The 27,901-nt window shown below is 40.5% G+C and overlaps 1 protein-coding gene across 1 annotated transcript in view; it reads left to right on the forward strand.

Moving 5' to 3' along the window:
* Window positions 1-27,901, forward strand: part of hibch (3-hydroxyisobutyryl-CoA hydrolase) — a 124,934-nt gene that overhangs the window by 41,993 nt on the left and 55,040 nt on the right. The window contains exon 7 of the mRNA XM_067228908.1: window positions 3,400-3,478. Within this exon, the coding sequence (XP_067085009.1) occupies window positions 3,400-3,478 (79 nt within the window). The remainder of the gene's footprint in view (window positions 1-3,399; window positions 3,479-27,901) is intronic.

Below are 27,901 nucleotides of genomic sequence, written 5' to 3' on the forward strand. Positions count from 1 at the left end.
ATACAGAACTTACCTAGAAAAGATCTTGTCAAGGAGGGAAAAGTCAAATTCAATAAGCCCAAATCGGAGTGAGGTGCATCTTGAAGTGACAGCCTTTTCGTAGACAGAACACTCGGTGCAGGAAGACGAGAACCCCGAAACTGCACAAGAGACTGACTCAGAGCCTGAGCCAGTTTCCAGCGATGATGATGATAGTGAGGCTAGTAGTCTTAAAACATAAGTGGCTCCTCAACAGACTAGACCAAAAAGATCAGTTAAACCAATGAGACTTACATATGATGAGCCCGGTAAAGCCAGAGATCAACCTCTTACCATCGTTCACAGAGGTGTTGTTATTAAAATTAGGAAGAGCTAGACTAACAGCATGTCAGATATGACATGCCGTTGTGTAAATAAGATAAGTAACATAAGGCCATTTAGTTTGTTTAATAAAAGAGCAAGCTTTAGCTGTTTTATAGGAAAGGTAACTTTTTTTTTTTTTTACTAAATTAATTTGACCTTCCAGGGGGGGGGGCGTGGGTTGGCGTTGGGGGGGCATTCAAAAAAGGGTTCAATTTCAATGGTTATAAATATAAAGTTGATATCTATAATATCATGATAACTATACAACATTGATAAATGGTTTTGTTAGTAGAATGTAATTATTTGGATTTAGAGACAGACTTATCTCTCGACCTGAAGGGAAGTTACAATCAAATATCAATTAAAACCACATTCTAAAATATGAGAAAAGCACACATTATAATACATCAATTACTGTCATCGAAATAGTGTCCATGAATCGTGTAGTCCTTGAGGAATGTTTGTAAATCCATGAAAGGTCAGTTTTCCTCAACTCAGACCGTGTCTACTGGAGAACTGAATACTCTAGGGCCATGTGCTTACATTTTTTTTACATTTAGTCATTTAGCAGACACTCTTATCCAGAGCGACTTACAGGGACATTCCCCCGAGGCAAGTAGGGTGAAGTGCCTCGCCCAAGGACACAACGTCATTTGGCAGAGCCGGGGATCGAACCAGCAACCTTCTGATTTCTAGCCTGATTCCCTAACCGCTCAGCCACCTGACTCCTTCCATCTGACCCAAATGCTGGGCAAGAAGGGGGTAGGAGCCTTTGAAGCCTTTCTTGAAAGATAAGGAAGTGATCAACCCTTTCTCTAGTCGGGGGTAGGAGAAGGGTTTGTGAGTCTTACTGTGTTACCAGTCCGTCTGGTTTGCTTTGGTGGTCAGACTGTTACCTTGGTTTGTCTGTTGGCTGTGTCTGTGTCTGTTTTCTTTTTCTTTTCTTCACTGCAATGAAATAACCCACGTTCAACGCTTCTAATGATTAAATCAAAACAATCACACCTCTTTCTTCACAATCTTTTGAAGCTGAATATCTGGGCTAGAGCTTTCCAGATTTACCAACATTCAGATACGCTCATCTTCTACTATTTTCAGATTTGAACCCCGAAATATTTCCAAACACACAAGTGAATGAGGCACAATGTCTAAAGTAACCATCATGCTCTAGTCGATATGGCATAGTAAAATGGCCTTTCACTGCCTGCATCCTAATTGTCTGTTGCAGTGATAGAGTAGCTTTCTCAGCATGCCACCCATAAGCTGATGGTTTTGTCTCTGCATCGGAAAAATTTACATTTAGTCATTTAGCAGACGCTCTTATCCAGAGCGACTTACAGTAAGTACAGGGACATTCCCCCCGAAGCAAGTAGGGTGAAGTGCCTTGCCCAAGGACACAACGTCATTTGGCACGGCCGGGAATCGAACTGGCAACCTTCAGATTACTAGCCCGACTCCCTCACCGCTCAGCCATCTGACTCCTGTCAGATGGCTGGCTTTCTCAAACTGGCTTTGACTGGCTCTGAAATGAGCTAATACCTACCACCTCTAGGCCTCTTCAGGCCTCTGTTTTCAAAACAAAATCTAGTCGGAGATAGAAACTTTCAGTTTCCTTGTGTTCAAGCTTCTATTACTCAACACCAGTAGGACTTACAGGGGTCCTAATAACAGGGGAAGTGTCTTACATGCGTGTACTCCAAATGGTTCAACAACAGCTTTCAATGTACTTTGGGTATGTTGTTTAGGCGTTTTCAGGCACATTTAACAGGACCATTAAAAGGTTAAACAATTAAAATGCAAAGTTTAATAATGGATAAAAAATCGATATGCTCAGTTTAATAATGCGACACGCGAACGTTTGCTGATAACACACGCCGCCCCGATAACGTGAAATGATAAATAAGATCAATACTAATGGGAGACGAATGCCGGAGCTAAAATGTATGCTTCAAACGACGGGACAGAAGATAACTAGATCGACTACACACAATAAAGGCAAATTGCTTCACACAGTAACATGTGGTTGTGATCACTTTAGAGCAGTTTAGCTCTACCTTAGATAGTTAGAGCTGAAGCGCGAACGTTAGCTGCGCTGCTGCATGCATCGAACACATGACTTTCCAGTAACTTCATTCCATGCTGTGTGTTCAAATGCTTCTTCATATTTGTAGTATTTCCTCCCTTTGACGAAATAGACTTTTTACACGCGTTACAAGTGGCGTTGTTGTCATTTTGTCGTGTGAAATACAACCAAACTTTAGAACGCTTCTTCCTAGTTGCCATGTTTGCTGCAGTCTGTCTTCGCGCATGCGTGCGCGAACTTTTATAGTTTATTCATTTAGTCATTTAGCAGACGCTCTTATCCAGAGCGACTTACAGTAAGTAAAGGGACATTCCCCCGAGGCAAGTAGGGTGAAGTGCCTTGCCCAAGGACACAATGTCAGTTGGCATGACCGGGAATTGAACTGGCAACCTTCGGATTACTAGCCCGATTCCCTCACCGCCCAATTCCCTCACCGCTCAGCCACCTGACTCCCCTTATTCAGACAGACGTTCGTGTGTCCCATTATTAAACTGAGCATATCAATTTTTTATCCATTATTAAACTTAGCATTTTAATTGTTTAACGGCACTGAGAATCGTTACCAGAATCGTTAAGGAATTTTGCTAACGATTCCAAGGAATCGATTCACTGGGAACCGGTTCTCGATACTCATCCCTAGTCCTGATGTGATCACACACAGTCACGCAGTGAAGTGCTTCTGTGGCAGAGTTGGGAATTTATGGCATTTATCCTTGGCTTATAAATCACATTACACAGCGAGAATGTCAAAAGGTTTAACCCCCAACTTGGCATTGCCCATCTGGTAGCTATAGTTAACCTTTCTGTCCATGTCAAGATCAAATGTATTCTGTATTAATGGGTTATGCATATGTCCTCCCTTCATCTCCTCCTTTGTCTTTCTCATATCTTTTACAATTTGTATCAGTCTGCTGATACTTCAACCCCTTGAGCCCATTACACCCATGACATTTTTGTTATTTTCCTTCTCTTAGGGCGTCGGCCTCTCCGTCCATGGGCGTTTTAGGGTGGCGACGGAGAAGACGCTTTTTGCCATGCCAGAAACAGCAATTGGTAAGACAATAGTGGCAATGGAAGAAGTTCAGACTGTGCATGATTTAAGACGTGATCAATTGTATAAGTAACCGCAAGGTACCGTTGTGGAATGTAAAGGTCCACAGTAATATTAACTTTCAAATCCTTTTATTTTTCTTTCTTTACAATACTCTTTCTTTCCATCTGCATCCCAAAACTTTTTGTCTCTTTTTCTCATGGGATGGTAAGCTTAAAACCTCTGCCGGCGGGCCGGAAATAATTAATAGCCAATGAGAAAGGGAGTTGCCGCACTCATAGACAAAGAATAGACGAGGTCAGCGGTAGTAAATGAAACCTGTGTTTTTGGCTGCATGATTCATTTGTCACAATGCCAGCAACGAAGTTGTCTATGGCTGCAATGCATCTACAATTCACGAAATCTCTCTTACTAATTAAACGCCGCCCTCGAATAAACCCCCCCTCGAATAAATGCTGCACCAAAAATGTACATTATTTAATAAACGCTGCTGCGTTTATTCTAAGAAATACGGTAAACCATTAAAAAAATGGTCTGGCTACATTGTCAAAGGTCCAAGTGATCCAATCAAGTAAAATATTTAGTCCAAAACACAGTATTACATCCATAAATACCCATGGACTCTTGCATCATTCTAAAGTAGTTTCCTGTTGCGCTTTAGTCATTCCAAGTACACTTTGATCGAACTTCAGTTCAGATATAAACCTCCCTAAAATCTCAGTCTCAAAAATGGCAACTGCACTCTGACCTTTCGGTTGACACCTAATTTGACCCAATAGGAGTTTCCATGTCCTGTCCATAGCTTTTAATAGCCAACGAGTGCTTCTTAAAAATGCATGCGCCATCCCCCACCCCCATCATAAGAAACACAACATATTATTACAAAACAAACATATATATTTAAAAATGACCTTGAATGGTAGGCGAATATATTATATATATTATATATAATATGTGCATTAACAATTTATACATTACAAAACACTAAGCATGTAAAAGCGAGCTACTGGAAAATATTGGACTAACAAGAGGTCTATACTTACCTGCCTAAATGGGCCAATATTACCTGAAACACCTTAGGACACAAACAGCATTACAGAACACAAGAAACATTTAACTGCAAGCTTGTAAAGCTAGTTATATGGCAACGGTAAAGTGGAGATACTTATACAAGTCCGCTCAGCAGTAATAGTAAATAGAGAGTACAGAACACAAAGTATCTATCCGTGCTGCCATCTTTTTAATCCCTCTCAGCAGATTGGTGAAGAGACACTGCATACTACACCTCCCTAAAATCTCAGTCTCAAAAATGGCAACTGCACTCTGACCTTTCGGTTGACACCTAATTTGACCCAATAGGAGTTTCCATGTCCTGTCCATAGCTTTCAATAGCCAACGAGTGCTTCTTAAAAATGCATGCGCCATCCCCCACCCCCATCATAAGAAACACAACATATTATTACAAAACAAAAATATATATTTAAAAATGACCTTGAATGGTAGGCGAATATATTATATATATTATATATAATATGTGCATTAACAATTTATACATTACAAAACACTAAGCATGTAAAAGCAAGCTACTGGAAAATATTGGACTAACAAGAGGTCTATACTTACCTGCCTAAATGGGCCAATATTACCTGAAACACCTTAGGACACAAACGGCATTACAGAACACAAGAAACATTTAACTGCAAGCTTGTAAAGCTAGTTATATGGCAACGGTAAAGTGGAGATACTTATACAAGTCCGCTCAGCAGTAATAGTAAATAGAGAGTACAGAACACAAAGTATCTATCCGTGCTGCCATCTTTTTAATCCCTCTCAGCAGAATGGTGAAGAGACACTGCATACTACGAAGTCCCTATCTATGCCGCTGATGTTTAAAGCCACATCTAGGGGAATGAAAGGCGAGATTAAAGGTTTCCACAGTTTCAGCCATTCTTAGGGTCTCTGGCAGATTGTTCCGAAGGCTGGGAGCATAACAACTAAAAGTTGCCTCTTCATGTCTCTTGGTCCTGGCTTTTGGAACTGTGAAGAGTTCAGTGCCAGAAGACCTCAGGGATCTACTGGGTGCGTACCTTGAGAACATGCCAGAAATACATTCAGTTTTCAGACTATGGAGTGATTTATAGACTAAAATAATCTAGAATTATTTTCTTCAAGATCAGGGATTTTAAGACTGGTGTGATGTGCGCCCTCCGTCTAGTCTTTCTGAGAACTCATGCTGCAGCATTCTGTATCATCTGTTGTCAGCCCCACCTGTTGTCAACAGAAAGAACTGCAACAAAATGATGTTATTTTTTTTATTTCTCGAAGATTACTTCCTAAAATGTATTATCTATGAACATAGCATCTTCCTAAATTGCATATCATTCATTTGTCTTAGGATTTTATTTAATGTTCATTGGTCCCTGCCTTGCTGCTTCAGACTGCATTCTGCCAATTCGGGTTCGCAGTAGTACATTTACATTTATTCATTTAGCAGATGCTTTTATCCAAAGCGACTTCCAAGAGAGAGCTTTACAAAAGTGCATAGGTCACTGATCATATAGCCCCATAACATTGCAGGTAGCCAAAACATGAAGCATACATTGTGAAAAACAAAATAAGTGCCAAAGGGAAGAACCATAAGAGCATGCACTCAAACAAGTTACAATTAAATAACATGAACCTAAAAAATTGTGAGAGTGTACCTGTAGAAAAGTAAGTAACAATAATATATTTCACAGCGAGTACAAGAATTTAGAAATTAGTAGTAGGCCATAGGCTAATCGTGAAGGTGGGGCTCTGGTGGGGCTATCCCCTCTCTCACAATGCAATGTACATTGGACGTGGGAAAGTATTAAAACTATAGCATAAGCTACGTACATAACATAAGCCATTGTAACAAATGTGCCCACCATCCAAAACATCTTGTAACATGTATTTCAGTATGACAGATAAAAAAAACTGAAAACGTTTGTTCTTTGGATGTTGTTAATATGATTCAGAACTCACATCAGTTCCGGAAGAGGCGCAGCACCGATGCTGCCAACACTGGCATCATTGCTAACACTGGCATCGGTGCTTACGGTGCCTCCAAAAATGGGCATTGTCTGTGTTTTGTCATTTTAGAACCGGAAGGTTTCGGTAGTATCGGTTCTCGTGACATCCCTATGAGCAACATAGGTTCTGGACTGCTCTGCAAAAGGTCCGAGATTGTTCTGGATTACCGCAAAGACTGCGGCCTGTCTTCAGAAGGGTTTTATTACTTTTATTACTTAGAATATTGTTTTTATTGATTTTATGTAAAGCACTTTGAGCTACAATTCTTGTATGAAATGTGCTATATAAAGTATTATTATTATAATATTCAGTGATCTGAAGGAATTAATTTGTTCTAAGTGTAGATCCAATCGTAACATTAGTGAACACGCACACGTCAAAATATATTTTACAATGAATTTATTAAAGTACTGTAAATATGGATAGTATGAACAAGTAAGATTCAGAATTTGATATGAGATTGGTTTTAATGAACAGAATGAAATGGTCTAACTTAAAGACAGAAATTGTACAGTCAATGATTACATCCTTACAAATCATAAACATAGCTCACACCAATGCCATGTCGGGGAGGAAAGATCTTTAGCTATTACGTTTGATCAGGGTTGATCAATGAGGTTGAGGGCGGCTCGCGACCGAGGCCCATTTGAAGAATCTGAAGTCAAAGCGCGGCTGTGCTGCAGGGATCATGAAACTGAGTCTGCGTGATCTCAGTCAGGTCGCAATTAGAATTGCGTTTTGGGTACTTCTCCTGTAGAAACATTCAGGTAGTCTTGTCCATTCACTACCGTATTTTTCGGAAATAAAGCCGGGGTTTATACCCCAATTTTACATTTTTGTTGTGGTGGTGAGGCTTATATTTCGATGCGGCTTATAAGTTTTTATAACAAAACAGGCTTCAAAGTGTACTAATAAGAAGGCTAACAAGTAACACTAGCATGGTAGTAGCATTGCTATAAGTATTATGCTAGCTAACTTAGCCCGGTAGCTAACTAAAGCTAGCTAGCTACCATTTCGGAAAAATAACTTATGCTTTGGGGACAGTCGGAAATATTTAGAACTCACGCGTTTAAAGGTAATTATTAGTTCATTCCCGGTCAATAGAAAACGTACATTACGCACTTACTTTCGTTTTCGAAGTGTGTTACACAACAGCGGAGCCCCGTGACTCCTCGAATTGGCCAGCCACAATTAGTCTCCACTCCCTTCACAATGACTTCCTCATTCACAATCAAAGTCCCCCTTTTCTAATACTACCTGCCTAACATTATAACAGCCCACTCAATAAAATAGCTTACAATAGCATTTCTGAAATATCGAGATATAAATAAGTAAATGAGCAATGAATGCCCATATTTTGTACAAAGAGTGCGTGAACGTAACGGTAAGCTAAATGAATGTTTTCTTGAGGTGTAAGTTGGCCTTTCAGAATGGAATGCTTGGAATGTTGGGTAACTGGATTTGAGTAGACAACGTTGAAAAGAACTGTTGAGACCAAATGCATTGATACACTACGCAATCACCTGAAAGATGCATTCATGTTTTACAAGCAAATAAAAGAAGAAATCCTGTGCACAATGCAATGCCCGAGATTAGGATATTTAGTTTGTAGATGTAAAGGGAACAAAAGTTATTCAAAATTATCTGTCAGGCTAGTTGTTGTAGAGGTGACCTATTTGATTTATTAAATGCAACTTCCGTTTTACACATAATGCGTTACTGCTCTTGTGTAACCCGCCATCTACACTTGGAACTGGAAGCCCCAATGTTACAATAAGTTAATACCCTACTTAAAACCACAATATAATTCTCAACCATATGATATTATGCACTGTATATTATACAATGCCTGTCTTGTCATTCCAAAAGTTTTTAAATTGAATTAGGCTAAGCATGTAACATCAAGTACGCCTATAGAATTTCCTAACTAAATATAGCTGCAAGCAGCAATGAGGTGGCCAAACCGGTAAAGCAGGTAAAATGAACAAAAAACATTTTAGACATCCTCAGAACAGGGAGTAAATGCAGCTTTTAATCCATCAAAGATTTGCTGAGATACGACCCAACTTCCTGTTTGCCGGCTTTGCCGCAGATTTTGATTGGCTGTACCGATCAAACCGTTTCAAAAATCTAAAATCATTTTGATAGTTTGTGTGAGGATTGCCATGACTATATACAGCTAGACTACAGGTAGCTAGCGACTGCGTTGTACCTAGGGATGAGTATTGATAAGATTTTAACAATTCTGATTCCTTATCAATTCCTGCTTATCGATTAGATTCCTTATCGATTCTCTTATCGATTCTTATTGGGCGGGGGGGGGGAGAGCACAAACGGGTTAATTTACATGAATTTTCTTTTATATAATTATCTATAATGCTACACACCATATACAGTATGTATACATACACATTTACATTTTGTCGTTGCTCTTCTTCTACACTTCTATTTGACCGTGGCTGAAAATGGAAGATTCTATAGCTAAGCTATGTCAAATCATATAATATGACAGTGTCGCTCAGTTTAATATTGGGTTAACATGACAACGCGAACGTTTGCTGATAACACACGCCCTACGATAATTAACGTGAAGTGATCAATAATGGGAGACGAATGTCGGAGCAAAAATGTATGCTTCAAACGACGGGACAGAAGATAACTTGATCGACTACACACAATAAAGGCAAATTGCTTCACACAGTGACAAGTGGTTGTGATCACTTTTGAGGAGTTTAGCTCTACCTTGGATAGTTAGAGATGAAGCACGAACGTTAGCTGCGCTGCTGCATGCATCGAACACATGACATTCCAGTAACTTCATTCCATGCTGTGTGTTCAAATGCTTCTTCATATTTGTGGCATTTCCTCCCTTCGACGAAATAGACTTTTTACACGCGTTACAAGTGGCGTTGTTGTCATTTAGTTGTGTGAAATACAACCAAACTTTAGAACGCTTCTGCCTAGTTGCCATGTTTGCTGCAGTCTGAATAAACTATAAAAGTTTGCGCATGCACAACGGCAGATAGAACCGTTAGCAGAATCGTTAAAGAATTTGGCTGATGATTCCAAGGAATCGGTTCACTGGGAACCGGTTCTAAACAAGAACCGGTTCTCGATACCCATCCCTAGTTGTACCTGGCTTCCTTTGCAGTGGCTTACAGTCTCGCTAAACAGAAAACCAGTGACATGGCAGGCTCGTTGGCTTTGGCTGGATTTGAACTTCTTACGTTGCCCTTGCCAGGACACCAATTTATCCTAGTGAGCTATTCTCAGTGCTGGAAATTACTGTGTTCAGTTACTGCGTAAAAATATAAGCTTTTTATAAAACGTAAAATGGCGGCCGCATCAATTCATCTGGTATCACAAGTTAACATGTGTCAGGCACGGGATTGCCCCTTAGCGGTTAAATGACACAACCTTTTGTGGTCCTCTTTGGAACAGGGTCCCGAGCACCTGTACCAAGTTTTATGTCAATTCAGCAAATATTTCCTGAGATATGATCTCACTTCCTGTTTTGGCCGCTTCATCGCAGACTTTGATCAGCTTTACCGGAAAAACAGTTTTGAAAATTAAAAACCATGTGAAAACGTTTGTGAGGCTTGATTTGAAGATAATTGGCAATTTTTTGCTTATTGCAGCGCCACCTAGAAGTGAAATGGCATGACCTATTGGACCTCTTTAGAACAGGGTCCCTAGTCCTTATACCAAATTTGGTGTCAATGCAGTAAAGAGGTGCTGAGATATGACCTCACTTCTTTTATGGTGGCTTGGTTGCCGACTTTGATTGGCTGTTCCAGTAAAAAGGTTTAGAAAATCAAAAAAACATGTGATGTCTTTTGTGAGGCTTGGTCTGAAGAGGATCTGTGCCAAATTTGGTGAAGATTGGACAACTTTATAGGAGGGGTAGCGAAAAAACTTTATATTCATTCGAAATGGCGGCCACATCAATTTGGCTGGTATCACAAGTTAACGTGTCAGACACGGGATCTACTAAGATATCACGAGACAAAGGAATCACTTAAATAAGACAAACAAATCAACAGTTATTTGTCAACACACAATCCTGCCTATTGTAGTGCCCCCTAGAGGTCAAATGTCATCTGCAGATTACTAGCCCAAATGTCGGGCTAGTAATCTGAAGGTTACCGGTTAGATTCCCGGCTGTGAAAAATGACGTTGTGTCCTTGGGCAAGGCACTTCACCCTACTTGCCTCGGGGGGAATGTCCCTGTACTTACTGTAAGTCGCTCTGGATAAGAGCGTCTGCTAAAATGACAAAAATAAAAAAAATAAAAAAATGTCCCTACCTGTCTCAGACCTCTTAATAAGAGGATCCTGAGTCCATACACCAAGTTTGGAGTCAATGCATCAAAGATTGACTAAGATATGACCTCACTTCCCTTTTTCCGGATCAGTTGCTCAATTTGATTGGCTGTAACTAACAAACAATTTCGAAAATCTAAAATCCATACGATAACTTTTGTGGGGCTTGGTCTGAAGATGATCTGTGCCAAATCTGGTGAAGATTGGACAAACCTTTAAGAAGAGTTAGCGTAAAAACGTTATATTCATTCAATCAAAATGGCGGCCACATCAATTCGGCCACATCAATTTGATTGGCTGTAACTAACAAACTATTTCGAAAATCAAAAATCCATATGATAACGTTTGTGAGGCTTGGTCTGAAGATCATCTGTGGCAATCTTGAAGAAGATTCAACAAATATTGTAGGAGGAGTTACGAAAAAACGTTTTTCCTTAACATTCAAAATGGCGGAGAATCTATATAACTGGGTATGATGTCATAGAGTGCGTTGGACTCGTCTTGATCCAGGGAATACAACGATACCTCATTTTCGAAAATGAGGCATGTGGTTCAAAAGTAACGTGTGTAAACACAACTTCAAATTTGACCCATTGGTGGCGCTAGAGGGTTTGAAATGGAGACATGAAACTTGCTGCTCATGTACAATTCAAAATACAAAAAGTGAAGTGTAGCATGTCCCTGTACTTACTGTAAGTCGCTCTGGATACGGGCTTCTGCTAAAATGACTAAATGTACTGTAAATGTAGAATGAACTTAACCTATATGACTAAAACGTCACCGTAAGTTTTTCCCTTCTACAGTAGTGATATTTTCAAGCATTTAGCCCACTCATATTGCATTCATTCATTAAGAACCACCTTTGAATCAAGCTGAACCCCCTTGAAACAAGGTTTTCTTAGTAACAACGTTCTCACCGGCAGTATTATTATCTAGATGGAATCGTGATTGAAACAGTACCAACTGCTAACTGAAAATATGCCCCCAAAAAACTTAAATAAGCTAAATTTATTTAGGCGGAAATGGCTAATTCAAAAGAAGTTTGCTGGAAGCGATCATTGTCAGTAACAATGCCAAATACGACCATTTGATCTTAGACTAGAACCCTGCACGGTGGAGAAGCTGACCTCAGTAAATTGTGCTACGAGCAAGCTAGCCTAGCTGCTGTTGCTAGCCAAACTTAAGGGGATTGTTTGACTGCGCCGGAAATGAAAAACGTTTCTTTTTACATCCAGTTTAGGCTGTGGCATTGAAGACAGCGACGCACCACACAAGCTTGAGTTTAAATATATTATTTAATGTGACATTACTTACTGTACATGCAAGTCTTGATTTGTTTAAATGTAACCTACATGTGCTGCTAGTACACCACGGCACGATACGATACTCGCTGTGCAACAGCACATCTATGCACGTTGTATCCATGCGTCGTTGCTAACGTGTGCTGAAGTTATGACGTAGGCTAGCACTGAGTACCCTTTGTTGACAAAAGGCACTTTTTGCCACCAAAACGTAATTTCAACTTAAACTATGCAACGGAACGTAAATAAAAATACAAGCAACTCAATCGCTAGCGAGACGAAACTTTTGACATCAACGTTGTCTATGTAGTCCAAATATTGACGGATCCTTAGGGGTGGGAAAATAAATAATAATAATAATATATATGTGAGAGAACAATGGTTGTGCTCGCTGAAGGCATGAGCACACCCAATAATAATAACTAGAGAGGGTACAATTTCTGGGGAAATTGTAGGGTGTGCTTGCTTGCGTCGGTTGCACAGTAGTCCGTTTTTTAACGACATTTTTACAACTGATATTTCTGTATATTTTACATAAAAATGCATACTTATTATTTATAAAGATTACATAGATTTAAAAGCATCTTTTTTTTTGCTGCTCATTTACAACTCAAAATACGAGTTAAGTGTAGAATGAAATAGATATATAGTCTTCTCATTTCCCCTGCAAGAGGCAGCCTCATAGCTGAATCAAGACGAATAAATTTGGCAGACCGGTGTAAAAATTGACCTAATCTCTATGACTTAAACGTCCTTAAAGTTTTTCCCTTCTCGTGATATTTTCAGGCATTTATCCTATTCATATTGCATTCATTCATTAATAAAGAACCCCCTTTGAAGATGATTCTACAATGTTACCGGCAGTAGAAGATGGAATCGCGATTCAAACAGTACCATCTGCTAACTGAAAATATGCCCCCAAAAATGTAAATAAGCTTGACATTCATTTAGTGGAAAATCGCTCATTCATAAAAAGCTCACTGGTAGCGATCATTGTCAGTAATAACGCAAAATGCGATATAGCCCTGTGTGGAGAAGCTGCCCCGGTAAATTGTACTACTACAGTACAGTACTAGACTACTGCTGTGTTCGTCTTGGTAGCGATTGCGTTGGTTGAATTCGATGTAACGTTCCGTTGTACGGTTTAGGCTGAAATTAATTATTTTCATGAACAGATTGACAAAGTTTAGGCTGTGGCAATGAAGTTCAGGTTAGTAGTCAGATAGTTTCACCTATTCAAAGACTTTTGATTTAAGTAAGGGTAGTGCCGAACATGTTCTGTCGCCGTTTGACTTCCTAAACAGCTGTGTAGATGTTTTTGTAGTGTGTCTCGCGTAGGCTACAGCGTTGCAGTGAGCAACACTGGTTTGAAACCACATGTAATGATAATTTCACCAACAAATCGTTTACTTGTAATGTCATAATAAATCCTACAACGAAAATGTATTTGTGAGGAATGTTTATTTTAACGATTGAAAACAGATGCATCATAGACCACTGTAGTATGTGTTGCCCGGGCAACAGAGGCTAATGTCATGATGCTAAGGCTTCAGTGAAATAGTAGACTACCGTTTCCGAAAGTAGATGTGGGCCTACTTCCTTAATAATATCAGCTAATATTGTACATTACATTTCACAATTGTGTTTCACATCACAAAGTAAAATGAGTAAATAGTTATCACCAGGGGCGGAGGATTAAGGTGGTCAGGGGCCCCTAGGCTGCTCTTTGTGTGAGCCCCCCCCCCCCCCCCTCCTCCACATTGTATCTCTAGTCCTACCTTTCGAATGTTTTCTTTCTTGATTTTCTGGCAGAGAACCCAGAGGAAAATGTTATTGCTCAAAGGTTGCTATTCTACAGCTCATGAGACAAAACTGTGACTCTCAGTTCAGCCTCGTTTTAATTTCAATTTTATCTGAACCATTTCTCAAGTGTTGCTCCTAAAATTCACTAGGAGCAATAGGTGAGACAGAGCAACATTAGCAGGAGTCATAGTTGAGACTTGATGGAGATAACTTGCTCAGTCTCATTAATGGCTCACTTTGTTCTCATTAGGAAAGAAAATGAGCAGTACCAGAGCTAATATTGAGCAATATATGAGTCATATATATTTATATATTAATGGAAAAAAATCAAGGAAACGTTCAACAAATGCATGCAAATGGACCCTTTATTTAATGTTAAACAAAAATGATCACTTTGACAGAAAGGGCCATCTCTGTAGGGATCCTTATATAGATATATACAGTATATCTGAGCAAAAACAAAACTTTTAGTGGAAGCTGAACATTAGCAGAAGAACAATCTGAACTTAACATATAAAGAATGTATATCTATTAGGGGTGGAACGGTACACTGAAGTCACGGTTCGGTTCATACCGCGGTTCAGACATCACGGTTCGGTACGAGTTCGGTAAAACAGATGGAAAAGCAAAACAAACCAGGTTCCTCTATGAGTGAATACGGGCGCATTGAAGATGACATGTCAATTCCGATTGCGTCACAGATTTTTTTGGCCCTATTTGTATGTGTATCTAATGGCTGGTTAAGCACTGTAGGGAGAAGTAGGACAGTTTTTGTCTCGTTCCAGTGATTGGCACACCTGGGTGATGGCGTCGGATATCTTTTGTCATTTAGCACACGCCAGATGCGTTATATGCGTTAGCATGTTAGATGTATTTCCACTCACATACCCCACAATCAGTGACTTGCGGTGATGTCAGTCTGTGATATCGGCAGACACCGCTGCTGTCATTTTGACTTGAATTTTGAAGGGATTACGCTTACAATGTAGCTGGTGTAATGACGTTAGCTGTGCAAATGTCCAGTAATATCTCAATTTTAATTGGTCCATGTTGGATACGTAACGTAGGTGATTACTGGCATAACATATTTACGTGCAAAGGCACAGCAGAGTTGTGCTTTTCAACGTACATGTTGAAGAATACAGGATGGAAGTGCGCAAGTGAGTTTTTCGCTTGTCATCCGCAGTGAACGGACAGTAAAAGCACTGCTTATTCTACAATTGTTTTTGTATTTGATTATGCGTAACTGCTACGTTTGTCATCGTAACGTCTAAACAATTGGAATAACACACATATTATATATATAAATCACAAGTAGGCAGTGCCTACCTTGCCTACCCAGACTGCACGTCACTGCCCACAACTGCTGAACAACGCAGACACACAGTGCTCGTCTTATCCACCACTCTCTCGCCTGTACTACTGTAACTGAATGGGAAACCAAAGTTTTCCCAAACTTTAACTTAACCCTTGTGTTATCTTCGGGTCATTCTGACCCATCAGTCATTGTGACCCACCGTCGTATTGCGGCAATTTTAACGCATACAAAAACAAAGTGAAGCATTTTCTTTTAACCGTTGGGCTGTCTCAGACCCCCCATATTGCGAAGGTTAAAAGACAATTATTTTTATTTGTTTTTGTATTGGGTAAAATTGGGTAAACACAACGATGGTTCGTTATGAACCTTTGGGTCATGTGACCCAAAGGCAGCACAAGGGTTTTAAAGAGGCCGGCGGGTTCTCTATCTCTCGTGGGTCGCCACCACTCGCCATACTCGTCCTTAGTGCTGCTAGCTATCTCTGACTCACGGCGGCGCCAATCAGAGCTTCAGAGCTACATATTAGATGTCCCTAAAGAACACGAGTATCTAACAGTAGTTCTGTATTACATTAATTAATTAAGTTTAAATTAAGTTTTATTCATTTTTATACCGTGTATTCTCAGTGTAATTTCATGCACCGAACTATGACGCCCATACCGTACGGTTTAATACGAATACATGTACCGTTCCACTCCTAATATCTGTGTATTTTCGACCCTCAGACGGCATTTGTTGATGAAGGCTTTTTTGACCCTGGCCTTCTCCACAGGTGTCCATCCACCGAGAGTTCCACAGCGCATGATGTAGGCTGCAAGAATAAAAGAAAGCACAAATTTAAGATAAATTCCCCTTGCGTACTGTAACCATGGTGTGGAAAATCCTGACTTAATTGTTACCAGGGAAATAGTCAATGTCCAGTTTTTGCCCTGATCACACACAAAACACCCCCCTCCTTTTAGGGATCAACAACTAATCGCATTTGCAATAATATTGCGATATGTTAAAACATGGCAACGGCTGCGATTTGGTCATGTGACTCGCGAGAGCAAAGCAGTCTGCACTCCGCAGAGAAGGCATCAACTTGGCATGCTAACGCTACGCTGTACCTTGACCTGTTGTACAATGGCCTCAGTCCCAAAAAGGAAGCTGTGTGGGACTTTTTTTGGTGTAAACACCCCCAGACAAAACCGTTGCAGGGTGGAAGGTAATGTTTTCTCTCCTGTGTGTGTGTTTGAATGTTGGTCTGAATGTGTGTGAACAGGATTACGCAAAAACTACCAGCCCGATTTGTATGAAACTTGGTGAAGGGGTTAAGCATGGGCCTACATAATTCTGACCATAATTCGTCATTAGGCTCCTTGACGATCACTGCAAAAGAGCTGCAGTTCCTGTGCAGAGACAGGAGAACCTAGCAGAACAACCATCTCTCCAGCTCTCCATCGTAGCCAAAGCCCACCTGAGAGGTCACGACAGCTAGTCAGACTCGTTAGATCAGAGAGGTATATTAACATCGCATCGTTTGAGTATCGTAAAAGTCGAGACTTCAGGACCCCGTGTTCTGGACTGGATGGAGTGCTACAGAGAAGGTGTTCTGTCAGAGTCTCCCATGCATGCACAGGAACACTGAAGCTATGTAAAAGTGTCTCTTTTTAGTACAGGTTTACTGTGCAACACTAGTTCACTCCAATATTAAAACTTTGTTTTCAAAATACCACTCCAAGAACCAAAATAGTCAAAATAACAGACAGAATACACCATCTTAATTATGAACTCATGATTACCGGGATCAGATGTTTTTCACCGCAGTAGGTTTTGTGTTTTTGAAATACATGCAAGTGAATGTCTGAGACAGAAAGAACCTCCAACGGTCTTGACATAAACAGTCCATACAACAATAATGGCAATTGCAACTTCATGTAATACTCACCACAAAAACTAGAGCCCACGGTTGCAGAGCTGACGCCAGGTGACAATGTAGTGAGAAAATGTAAATCTGCTGCAACAGAAAAACACTTGTATCATGCATGCAATTAATACATTGTGTAGCCTAAGTTCTAGAGCAGGGTTTTTCATAAATATATTTAGTGGAACGACGTTAGTCTCCAACCACTCTGAGGCGGCAACGTCACACAAAAACGTAAATGTAATAACAACAGAAAACGTTTGGTAATAATAATGTACCTTCATTTGTAGCATTTTGTTATGTCGGTTTAAAACGTGGTTGCTAACTTTGACTATAGCACTGCAATTCCCCCCTCAACTGGGGTGCATGAGTGTTCGACCATCTAATTGATTTTACAGTAGATCAAATTCTTATCATCATATCCGGCATCGCCTAGCAATAATTTCAGGCTTGCCGCTCAAATTGCTAATGTTGCTAATTTGAGGTCGTTTTTATACAACTAAATAAGCACATGAAAGCTGAACATTTTGATTTAGACTGTCTTTGGTATGTATTTGTAGGAAAGTCACATCGCGTGGTCGGAGACTTATGTGGGCTCCACATGGTCGGAGACCCATGCCATGCACATACGCTCAGGTGGCCCGCCAGTTTCATGTGGGCACCCCCACATAGCTAAGTTAAGGGGGCTAACACACAAAAGTATTACACAAGTTCAGACAAACCTACTCGGTTCCCAGGTTTGACACAATATAGTGTCACTAGCATGTAAATTATAGCAAGCTAGTCTCATGGTGTGTCGGCTATCTAAGATGGTGGACGTAGCTACAGTAGTTGCCTTGCATGTGATAGCCAAAGGTAATCCTAATGCTAACATTAACTTATTTCTTTAGAAAATTGTGAAAGTCAAACCCCAAATCACCAGGTAGCTATTGTTAGCCATGCATACTTACATAGTTGAGATGAGTGATGGCTGGAAACACATGGATAGATAAACGACAAATTTCTTCCACTGAGTTGAGCCATGGAGTGAGTGATGACTGAACCGTTGAGTGAGTGATTTGCGCGCAATGCGCGATTGCACGGCTATCGCGAGACAATTTGAAAGCTGAGAGGTTACTTGATTGATTCACTTTATCACAAAATGACCTAAATAATTTCATGTAGGCCTACACTTTCTGCATTCTACACAATGCGATCACATTTTGCTAAAGAACATGACACAATTGTGTAAAATACACAAAAGATGCTTAGTTTAATCCAATCCAGGCCAGTCTAATTGTTTTCAGTGTATATTTAACTAGCATTTTTTGTGCTGGCGTAAAATTGCTATTACACACATGTTCTTGTTGAGCATATCATTGTGATATATTGTGAAAAAACAAAAGGGTAAAAACAGTTCTAACCGCATGCATCTGTAGTAGGCTAAACACAGTGATTTACCATTTGGGGTTTTTGTGTAGGCCTACTTTACCATTGTTTTCACGGTAAAACAGTTGTAGTTTTTACAAAGCAATAATGCAAAAGTTAGCAAACTTTCTTGTATTTACATTAACAGTACTTATCTGTTAATTCAACATGTTCATGTTTTATAATTAACAGTTTTTTACTGTTGCTACTTTACTACCTTTCACTGTTAAAATTGCGGATTTTCTTTACAGTGTGGTTATCCTCTCTACTGTTTTCCATTTCTATTTGTCCTATTCAAGTCCAAGTAATATTGATAGATTATTGATTTTGAAATATCCAGTGAAAACATATTGTTAAATTTGCTTTTGTCTGCATTATGTTAACCCCAATTTTCGGCATGTAAATATCAACACATCTGTTTAAAATGTCATGGGAATGTTTTTTTTTTTTTTTGGAGACCAGAATGGGATTTATTCGCCATGAAAGTTTGCACAGACAAGGAATTTGCTTTGGCAGGAAGGTGCATACAATAAACCTGAAGGGGGCTAAAATTTAAATATGTGGACTATCTATACTAAGGGTACATAAACTAGCAGTACTGGGATTAAAATTGAATTAAATATACAATAAAAAATATAAATTGCCGTAAATTACAATATAAAAATACAAAAATACAAATATTACAAAAAATACAAATGTACAAGATACAATTTTGTAATGCAGTGCAAAAAGCAGTGTGTTTTAAGCAGGAAGTCATTGTGGTCCCTTGGCCTTGTTGAAGACAGCGGAAGGGAAGAAACTGTTTTTGTGGCGTGAGGTATTGGTCCTGATGGACCGCAGCCTTCTGCCGGAGGGGAGTGACTGAAACAGGGAGTGTCCAGGGTGGGAGGAGTCGGCCACAATCTTCCTCGCTCGCCTCAGGGTCCTCGAGGTGTGCAGGTCCTCGAGGGTAGGCAGATTGCAGCCAATCACCTTCTCAGCAGTGCGGATGATACGCTGCAGTCTGCTCTTGTCCTTGGCAGTGGCAGCAGCGTACCAGACGGTGATGGAGGAGGTGAGGATAGACTCAATGATGGCTGAGTAGAAGTGCACTATCATTGTCTTTGGCAGGTTGAACTTCTTCAGCTGCCGAAGGAAGTACATCCTCTGTTGTGCTTTCTTGATGAGGGAGCTGATGTTCAGTTCCCACTTGAGGTCCTGGGAGAGGATAGTGCCCAGGAAGCGGAAGGACTCCACAGTGTTGACTGGGGAGTCACCCCCATCACCCTGTGTGAGTGGGGCTGTGTTCTTCCTGAAGTCCACAACCATCTCCACTGTCTTAAGAGCATTGAGCTCTAAGTTGTTCTGGCTGCACCAGGTCACCAGGTTGGCCGCTTCCCACCTATAATCAGACTCGTCTCCACCAGAGATGAGCCCAATAAGGGTGGTGTCGTCCGCAAACTTCAGGAGTTTGACGGACGGATGACTGGAGGTGCAACTGTTGGTGTACAGGGAGAAGAGCAGAGGAGAAAGGACGCAGCCCTGAGGTGATCCGGTGCTGATGGACCGGGAGTCAGAGACTTGTGTTCCCAGCTTAACGCACTGCTTCCTGTCAGACAGGAAGTCTGTGATCCACCTGCAGGTGGAATCAAGCACGTTCAGCTGGGAGAGCTTGTCCTGAAGCAGGGCGGGGATGATGGTATTGAAGGCAGAGCTGAAGTCCACAAACAGGATCCTGGCATAGGATGCTGGGGAGTCCAGGTGCTGTAGGGTGAAGTGGAGGGCCATGTTAACTGCATCGTCCACAGACCTGTTGGCTCTGTAGGCAAACTGCAGGAGGTCCAGTAGAGGGTCAGTGATGGATTTAAGGTGTGCCAGCACCAGGCGCTCGAAAGATTTCATTACCACAGAGGTCAGGGCGACGGGTCTGTAGTCATTATGTCCTGTTAGCCTTGGCTTTTTGGGCACAGGGATGATGGTGGAGGACTTGAGACAGGCTGGCACATGGCATGTCTCAAGGGAGGTGTTAAAGATGTAGGTAAACACCGGAGACAGCTGGTCAGCGCAGTGCTTGAGGGTGGCTGGAGAGACAAGAGTCCGGCCCAGCTGCTTTGCGAGGATTCTGCCTTTCATCATGGACAAGCATATAAACAACATTACAATGGGCAAGTTGAGTTAATTTTTAAAGAAAACAATACATTTGGATGAGAATTCAGAGAGTGCTTGTGGAGAGCTCTTTGGTTGTTGTGTCTGAGCTCGGCATGAGATGCATGAATGAGACTAGGATGTGAATAGATTGAGATTATAAAGAGAGCTCTCTGATATCTCTGCCTGAGATCAAAAAGAGGCACACAACTTGAGAAAATCAGAGACTTATTTCAGAGCTTGATGAGATCTATTATGAAACCCAAAATGAGACTAATTTTAGATTTTGTGAGGCTTTTTCTCAGGAGAAAAACATGAGAAACAGGAGAAATAAGCCATAATCTCGTTTTGGTTTCATACATACCTCATTCTTGTCCACGAGAAATGCATGAGACATTTTTGAGAGCTCTTTGCTAGTTTTATTTTCCTCTGGGAAGTCCTTAATGAGGCCGGTAAAATCCAATTTGCTGCAGAACATAATTTTCACTTCAGAGAAAGGTTATTGAGTCGGTTTTGGCCCATCGTGGATCTGAGTCTATTTTTAATTAGTCCCAGTTTCGAAAAAGAGCGCTCCCCGCTGGCGTTGGTTACAGGCAAAGTCATAAATAGCCGGAGTGCTATGTCACTGATAACGTGAACGATGTTAGCCGATAATTCTAGCTGGCACTCCTACTGTGGATCATGGTTTCGACTGGATGTTGATTGAGATTCAGCATGCTTGAAGAATCCTGTCAATTTAGGGATGTGTTTTCGTATATTTTGGTCTCGTTGTTCTTTTAATTTCTGTGTTTTGCGTTTTAGTGCTCCACTTAAATATTTTCTTTCGGCCATTCTGCACTATGCCATATAGCAGTGAGTGATGAAAATGATTGTCTGACATGATTTGACCAGCAGCAGCTGATTGGACAGATGTGACCCAAATCACATCTACCCGATCATCTGCTTTTTAAATTTTCATATGGGCCAATTAGCGTCTTTATTTTGTTCGCGCGAAAGTACATTTAAAATATAAAAAAACAATCCGGCCAATCCGTGGCCCCCTGCACACGCGGGGCCCCTAGGCTGCAGCCTAGGCAAGCCTGTGCATTAATCCGCGCCTGGTTATCACCCTGGCCTCTTTGCTTGTGGTGTTTCTGCAGCTGCCTTGCAGTAAAGATATAGTTAGCCTAGCTATCCCCCAAGTTAACAGATGCGAAACGAATGTTCTGCTACAGGTAGTCACGCGTGTTTTCGTGACGTTAGTAACGTCAGTGACTGTGGCTAGCAAGTTAGCCACCGTTAGCTTCACTTTTCGCCACAAAAACGTAATTTGAACTTAAACCATCCAAATGAACGTAAATACAAATACAACCAACGCAATCACTACCAATACGAACATTTTGACACCACCGTTGTGTATGTAGTCCAAATATTGAGGCATCCTTAGGGGCGCGAAAATAAACAATAATAATAATAAATATATATGTGAGAGAACAAAGGTTGTGCCCTTGCCGAAGGCAAAGCACAACCAATAATAATAATAAGAAGAAGAATACATAGAAACACTTAAGGTGGCTTCGCCGCTTGGCCACCAATTACACCACTTGGCTCTCATTTTTGCAATAGACTTCTTGGACCGTGTCCTGACAATAAATTAAGATTAGCCTACATGTTCTGCCAGTATAACTGGATCTAATTAGGCCATTGAAAGTTTATGATGTCCCTGTGTTATACTTTTGACTGTGGACCACAAAGCGATCAGTCAGCTGACTTTTACATGTTTATAATTTCGGGCTACTATAGACCAACTGCTAATCACCAACTAACAACAGGGAAATGGATGACAGATTGCCGAAGATAAATTCATTTTCCAACCTTGCCTTTAGCTACGTGAAAGACGCGCCAACTATCGACCATTACGTGTCAGTAACAATGTCTCCGTCTGTAGACTCACAGGCCAATTGGACCCCTAAAGGCACTATAAGTAGGGGAAAATGGCTTGCCGCTTCTAGTGTTAATGTCGGGTGGCTAGACACCATGAATACAAGGCTCTCCTCCATCTTTGCAATACTGGTTATGAGGATGTGGAAGACTGCTTGCAATGTTTGTGCAGACTGATTGTGATGTTTGCGTTTAAGTTCCATATGGTAATTTTATGCCGTGCCTGGTGTGAATGAGGCTGTGGCAAATCTTATTTTTGGAAGGCTCTACTGCGATCAGCACGGTATAATCAAAATCCATACCGTAGGGCAAATTCATACCTGTTTATGTCTCTACCATTCATACCGTCTACCCGTATTACATATACCCCTTTTACACCAAGGGAGTTTGAGGCTGCGGGCGGCAGGGTTACCAATACCAACACTGGGGAGAAAAGTCATAACTGTACCCTATAGCAGTAAAAATTTCTATATACTACTGTTGTCATGAAATGTAGTTTTAAGATTTTTTGGGGCCGACAAATTGGTTGTTTAAACGTTTAATATGTGGTCTAATTAAAAAGATAGTCTAATAGAAGATTTTCTTTTTCGAAGAGGTGAGGTAATGTGGATTTACCGGGGCTGTCAGCGCTCATGGTACTTCGCCAAGAACAGCCTTATATCGGCAGGTCCTTTTGAAATGTAATCTCAATATCATCCAAACAACTCACTCTCGACACACCTGCCAAGAGTGAAGTTGATCGTTTCAACGGTTCTCGAGATGTGCGAATCACAGGGTCTGCCCTGAGTGGCATTTCAATCTGGCCCGCAAGCCGATTAAAATAAATGAAATGTTATTAGATTTTGGAACTAAAAATCACTTCTTACACACTATATAAAAAACTCCAATAGATGGACTAGGTTCACTTAATCTGAATGCGCTCACGGTTATCTCCATGCTTGACGACATTGATGGGAAAGATTTGTGCATGGAAAAAGAAAAGTAGACTTACTAATGAAGGACTGAAGGCAGTATGTCTGATATCTCACGAAAGTATTGCAGTTTTTAAAGATCCCATGACATGCTGTTTTTGGATGCTTTTGTATAGGCCTTAGTGGTACCCTAATACTGTATCTGAAGTTTCTTTCCCGAAATTCAGCCTTGGTGCAGAATTACAGCCACTACGAGCAGTCCCACAATGAGCTTTCCTCAGGACACGCCGTTTCTGTGTCTGTAGCTTTAAATGCTATGAGGAAGAAAGAGGCGGGGCTAACTGCCATGCTTCGGTCGTTTGCAAGCCATGATGTCTCTTGAGGAAAAAACAATATCACGCTTGCATGTTCGTAGCTCATTTTATCATTGGTGGGCCAAATTCTCTGTGCGGGCAAAGAAAGGGGAGGTAACCTTTCCAATTATGATGTCATAATAGTAACATTTTCAAAACCGAGCGTTTGAGCTCTTTTTCTCAAAGGCCAAACCCAGGGCTTGGTTTACACCTATCAAAATTTCTAGCCACTGGGGGACTAAAGGCAGGCTAGGGGAACTCATGTTAAATAACCTCCTAAAGTGAACATTTTATGTCATGGGACCTTTAAGGAATGCAATCTGTCGTAATTTTTCAAGCAAGAATGCCAACTATACTATCAATCTGTCCTTTCAGGAAAAGGCAAGCAAGACCTCTAAACTTGCCACAAACCTAAAAACCTGACAAAATGTTTTTTTACTACATTTACATTTAGCAGACACTCTTATCCAGAGCGAAACAGACCTCTTCTCCAATCGGTAAATAAGGCAAGATAAATAGTGGCACATCAAATTGCAAAGCATAGCAAGCCTTTTGGTGAAGGGGAGTTTGTGAAAGAGTGTATGGTGGAGACTGCTAGCAAACTTTGTCCTAATAGTAAAAGCCAATTTGAGAAAATTATCTTGTCACGCCAAACCATCACCAGGCGTGTGGAAGTCGAGCTGAAAAAGAAAGCAGATGGTTTCAATCTTTTTTCCATCGCACAGGATGTGAGTACTGTCATGAAAGACACCGCTCAACTTTACATTTTTGTCAGAGGAATTAATGATAAAGTTGAAACAAAAGGAACTCCTTGCAATGGAATCGATGATGGGGACAACCAGGGACTCTGACTTATATGACAGTGTGTCTGCCTGCTTGGAAAAAATGAACCTACTGTGGTGTAATCTGAAAAAAGTCACATCAGATGGATCCCCAAATCTAACCGGAAAGAACATTGGCCTATTAAAAAAAAATACAGGACAAAGTAAAAGAAAAAAGCCCAAACTGAGGAATTTATATATTTCTTCATTGTATTATTCATCCAGAAGCTTTGTGTAAAGGTGTGTTGAAGCTCCAACATGTTGTCAAAGTGGTTGTGAAACTTGTAAACTTTATACGGGCAAGGGGGTTTAACCATTGTCAGTTCGTTCAGCTGCTCAATGACACAGAGGCAGAGCACCAGGACTTGTATCATTCAAATGTCTGCTGGCTAAGCCTGGGGAAAGTATTTTGATTGGTTGGATACGGTTGGTAAAGCTGACAACTTCCCCGAGTTACAAGACACAGACTGGCTGTCCGACTTTTTTGGTGTGGTCATACTGGGCCATCTGAACGATCTAAACATGAAGCTCCAGAGAAATTGTACTTTTGTGCATGAACTGCTTTATCCAGATATTCTGACCCAAAAGACATGACCTTAGAATATATCAGAAGCCATTATTCAGTCAAACTTCCTGCAAGTGACCCCAAAATACTGGAACATTTATAGCATGTTGTAGAAAACAGCAGAGAAAGAATACCCTCTGTTTACAACAAAATGTGCCGGTATTCTGGGATTATACAATCCTCCCCCCCCCCCCCACCTGCACATTTACAACCCCTCTAACCCCCTTGACTGTAAGATTAAGAGATGTAGTCTTTCTCCCCCCCCCAATTTTTTTTATCTTTGCAGGTGTGCCAATAATTTGAGTTGACTGTACATAGTTATTAAGGGTCACGCACAGAGGCGTTGTTAGACATAAAACTCTACTGGGGCACAGGCCCCTATTCATATTAGTGATGGGAAGTTCGGATCATTTTACTGATTCGGTTCTTTGAATCTCGTTCAGTAAAATGAAAGAATCTTTTTTCGAGTCATTCGTTCATTTCAACGGGGGGGGGGGAGGTGCTATCCGTCCACTGCAAACACGTATCCTATTCTCATGTAGGTTAGTGCATGACATGTGCACCAGCAGATACTATTTTAAAAGAAATTCCTGCATTAAAATAATGTATCATGACAGTTTGTATGATTTGGTCATTTATTATCACACTAGCATTTAATTATCACGGCAAACAATTACACTGCACTAAACTGTAAGTGTAAATGTAAAGTGAAAATAACAAAACCAGTCAGTATGATGACTGGAGCGAATATCATTCATGTCTTACTAAAACAGCGGCCACGCGAAAGGAATGAGGAAACTGTTTCCTCTACTAAAAAATACAATGCGGGTCACGTGAAAAAAGGATCCAAAGACTCGTAGAAAGACCGAGTCGGGAAATGAACGAATCATTTATGTTTACTTGGACGAGCCTATGCAACAGTCCTGATGCGCGGCCACGAGAAAATGAACGAATCACTCTTTGAGAGGACTCGTTACTCCCGAGTCCTTGTAAGGATTCGTTCAAAATGAACGAATCGTTCACGAACGACACATCACTAATTCATATCCCTTTTTTTTCAAGCTTGCTGCGCACAATGCACTACTAGGCTATAGAAACTCCCCTGGCTTACCCCACTATACAAAAGTTCAGGGACGCAAGTTTGATATCAGCTTTGGCAGGGACATCAATAGTTAATGCGTACGCACAAATCTTTTTCGCTATCATTTGAGCGCAAATACTGTTTTTTGAGCCTCACAAGGGCGTAACCACAAATTCTTTGGGGGGGGGGGAGAACATATATGTAAAATATATGTTCTCCTTTTATGAACCCTGTCAATGGATCGGTCTCTTGTTATGTCTTATTTATTTTTACAAACAAGTGTGTGAATCCCCCCCATAGACATATATACATCCCCTCCTAATTGTACACTTGTGTGATTTCGTTTGAATCCACCTTGCGTCATTCTGCGTTGTCATGGTTAGGGTTAGGGTTAGGGTTAAAAACTCTTTTTTTTCAGTCAGTTGAGAGCAAAGAAAGTAACGTTAGTTAACTTGTTAGAGAGGAGGTAGAGTAATGGTGGATTTGAGGTTACCTAAAAAGCGGAGAAAACTGGACCAGCAGCCAAGCATACAAAAAAAATTTTCAGACAGTAAGTAACTTGATACCGAGCTAAATGTGTAAGCAAATAAAACGAGAAGCCTCGTAAAAGCAGAATATTAAACTAGAAAGGTACATTTCCTGAAGAAAATGTGTGTGTTTGCTGAAAGCAGTTGAAACGATTGTTTTGATGGCTTGAATAGTGAAGGTTTTACCAAAAATGTTCTCACCATTACAAAATGGTGAGAAAAAGTGTTAAAAGTATATTTGTCATTGTTATGCATTGCGATATTTTCTTACTGTTGAAAATGGAGAAAAAACAGTGATGAAAAGAGTATCTTATTGACTTTCATACATTTTTAAGCGTTAAAAGTATGAAAGAATGAAAGATTGAGAAACAGAAAAAAGTTTGAAGTTAGAAAAATGAGCAAATATAGTGATGAAGAGTATATTGCATAACAGTTATCAATATCATAGCAGACAAAAGTATGTCAGCAGTATGAAGGTGAAAAAAAGTGTTGCTTTGAAACCAAAATGGTGAGACAGTGTTAAAAGTATATCTGTCATTGTTATGCATTGCAATATTTTCTCACGGTTGAAAAAGGAGAAAAAAGAGTGATGAAAAGGGTAGCTTATTTAATTTCATAAATGTTAAAGCGTTATGTTAGAGCCATTTTATATTTTATTTCATTCTAAACCTTTTACATTTTTAACCTTTTAAGGAGTGAGTTATAAATATTACCGACGCTTCTACCAGAGTGAGTTATTTTTCCAAAACGGAAGTTAGCTAGTTTTAGTTAGCTTCCGTTACCTAGCAACCTAGCATAATACTCGTAGCAATGCTACTACCTGCTAGTGTTACTTGTTAGCCTCCTAATTGTAAATTTTGAAGCCATACTATAGCGTTTGTCATATAGTTTTTGTCTATCGGAAAATAGTCGGTTGGAATGTTCAGAATCACACGTGTGACGGTACTCTGTGGGGCCCGCTTTCGAACGATCACATATGTGTGACGCTACTCCTTAACGGGTTAAACCCTTA

Source organism: Osmerus mordax, chromosome 2 (assembly GCF_038355195.1).
Source record: "Osmerus mordax isolate fOsmMor3 chromosome 2, fOsmMor3.pri, whole genome shotgun sequence".
Taxonomy (NCBI): domain Eukaryota; kingdom Metazoa; phylum Chordata; class Actinopteri; order Osmeriformes; family Osmeridae; genus Osmerus; species Osmerus mordax.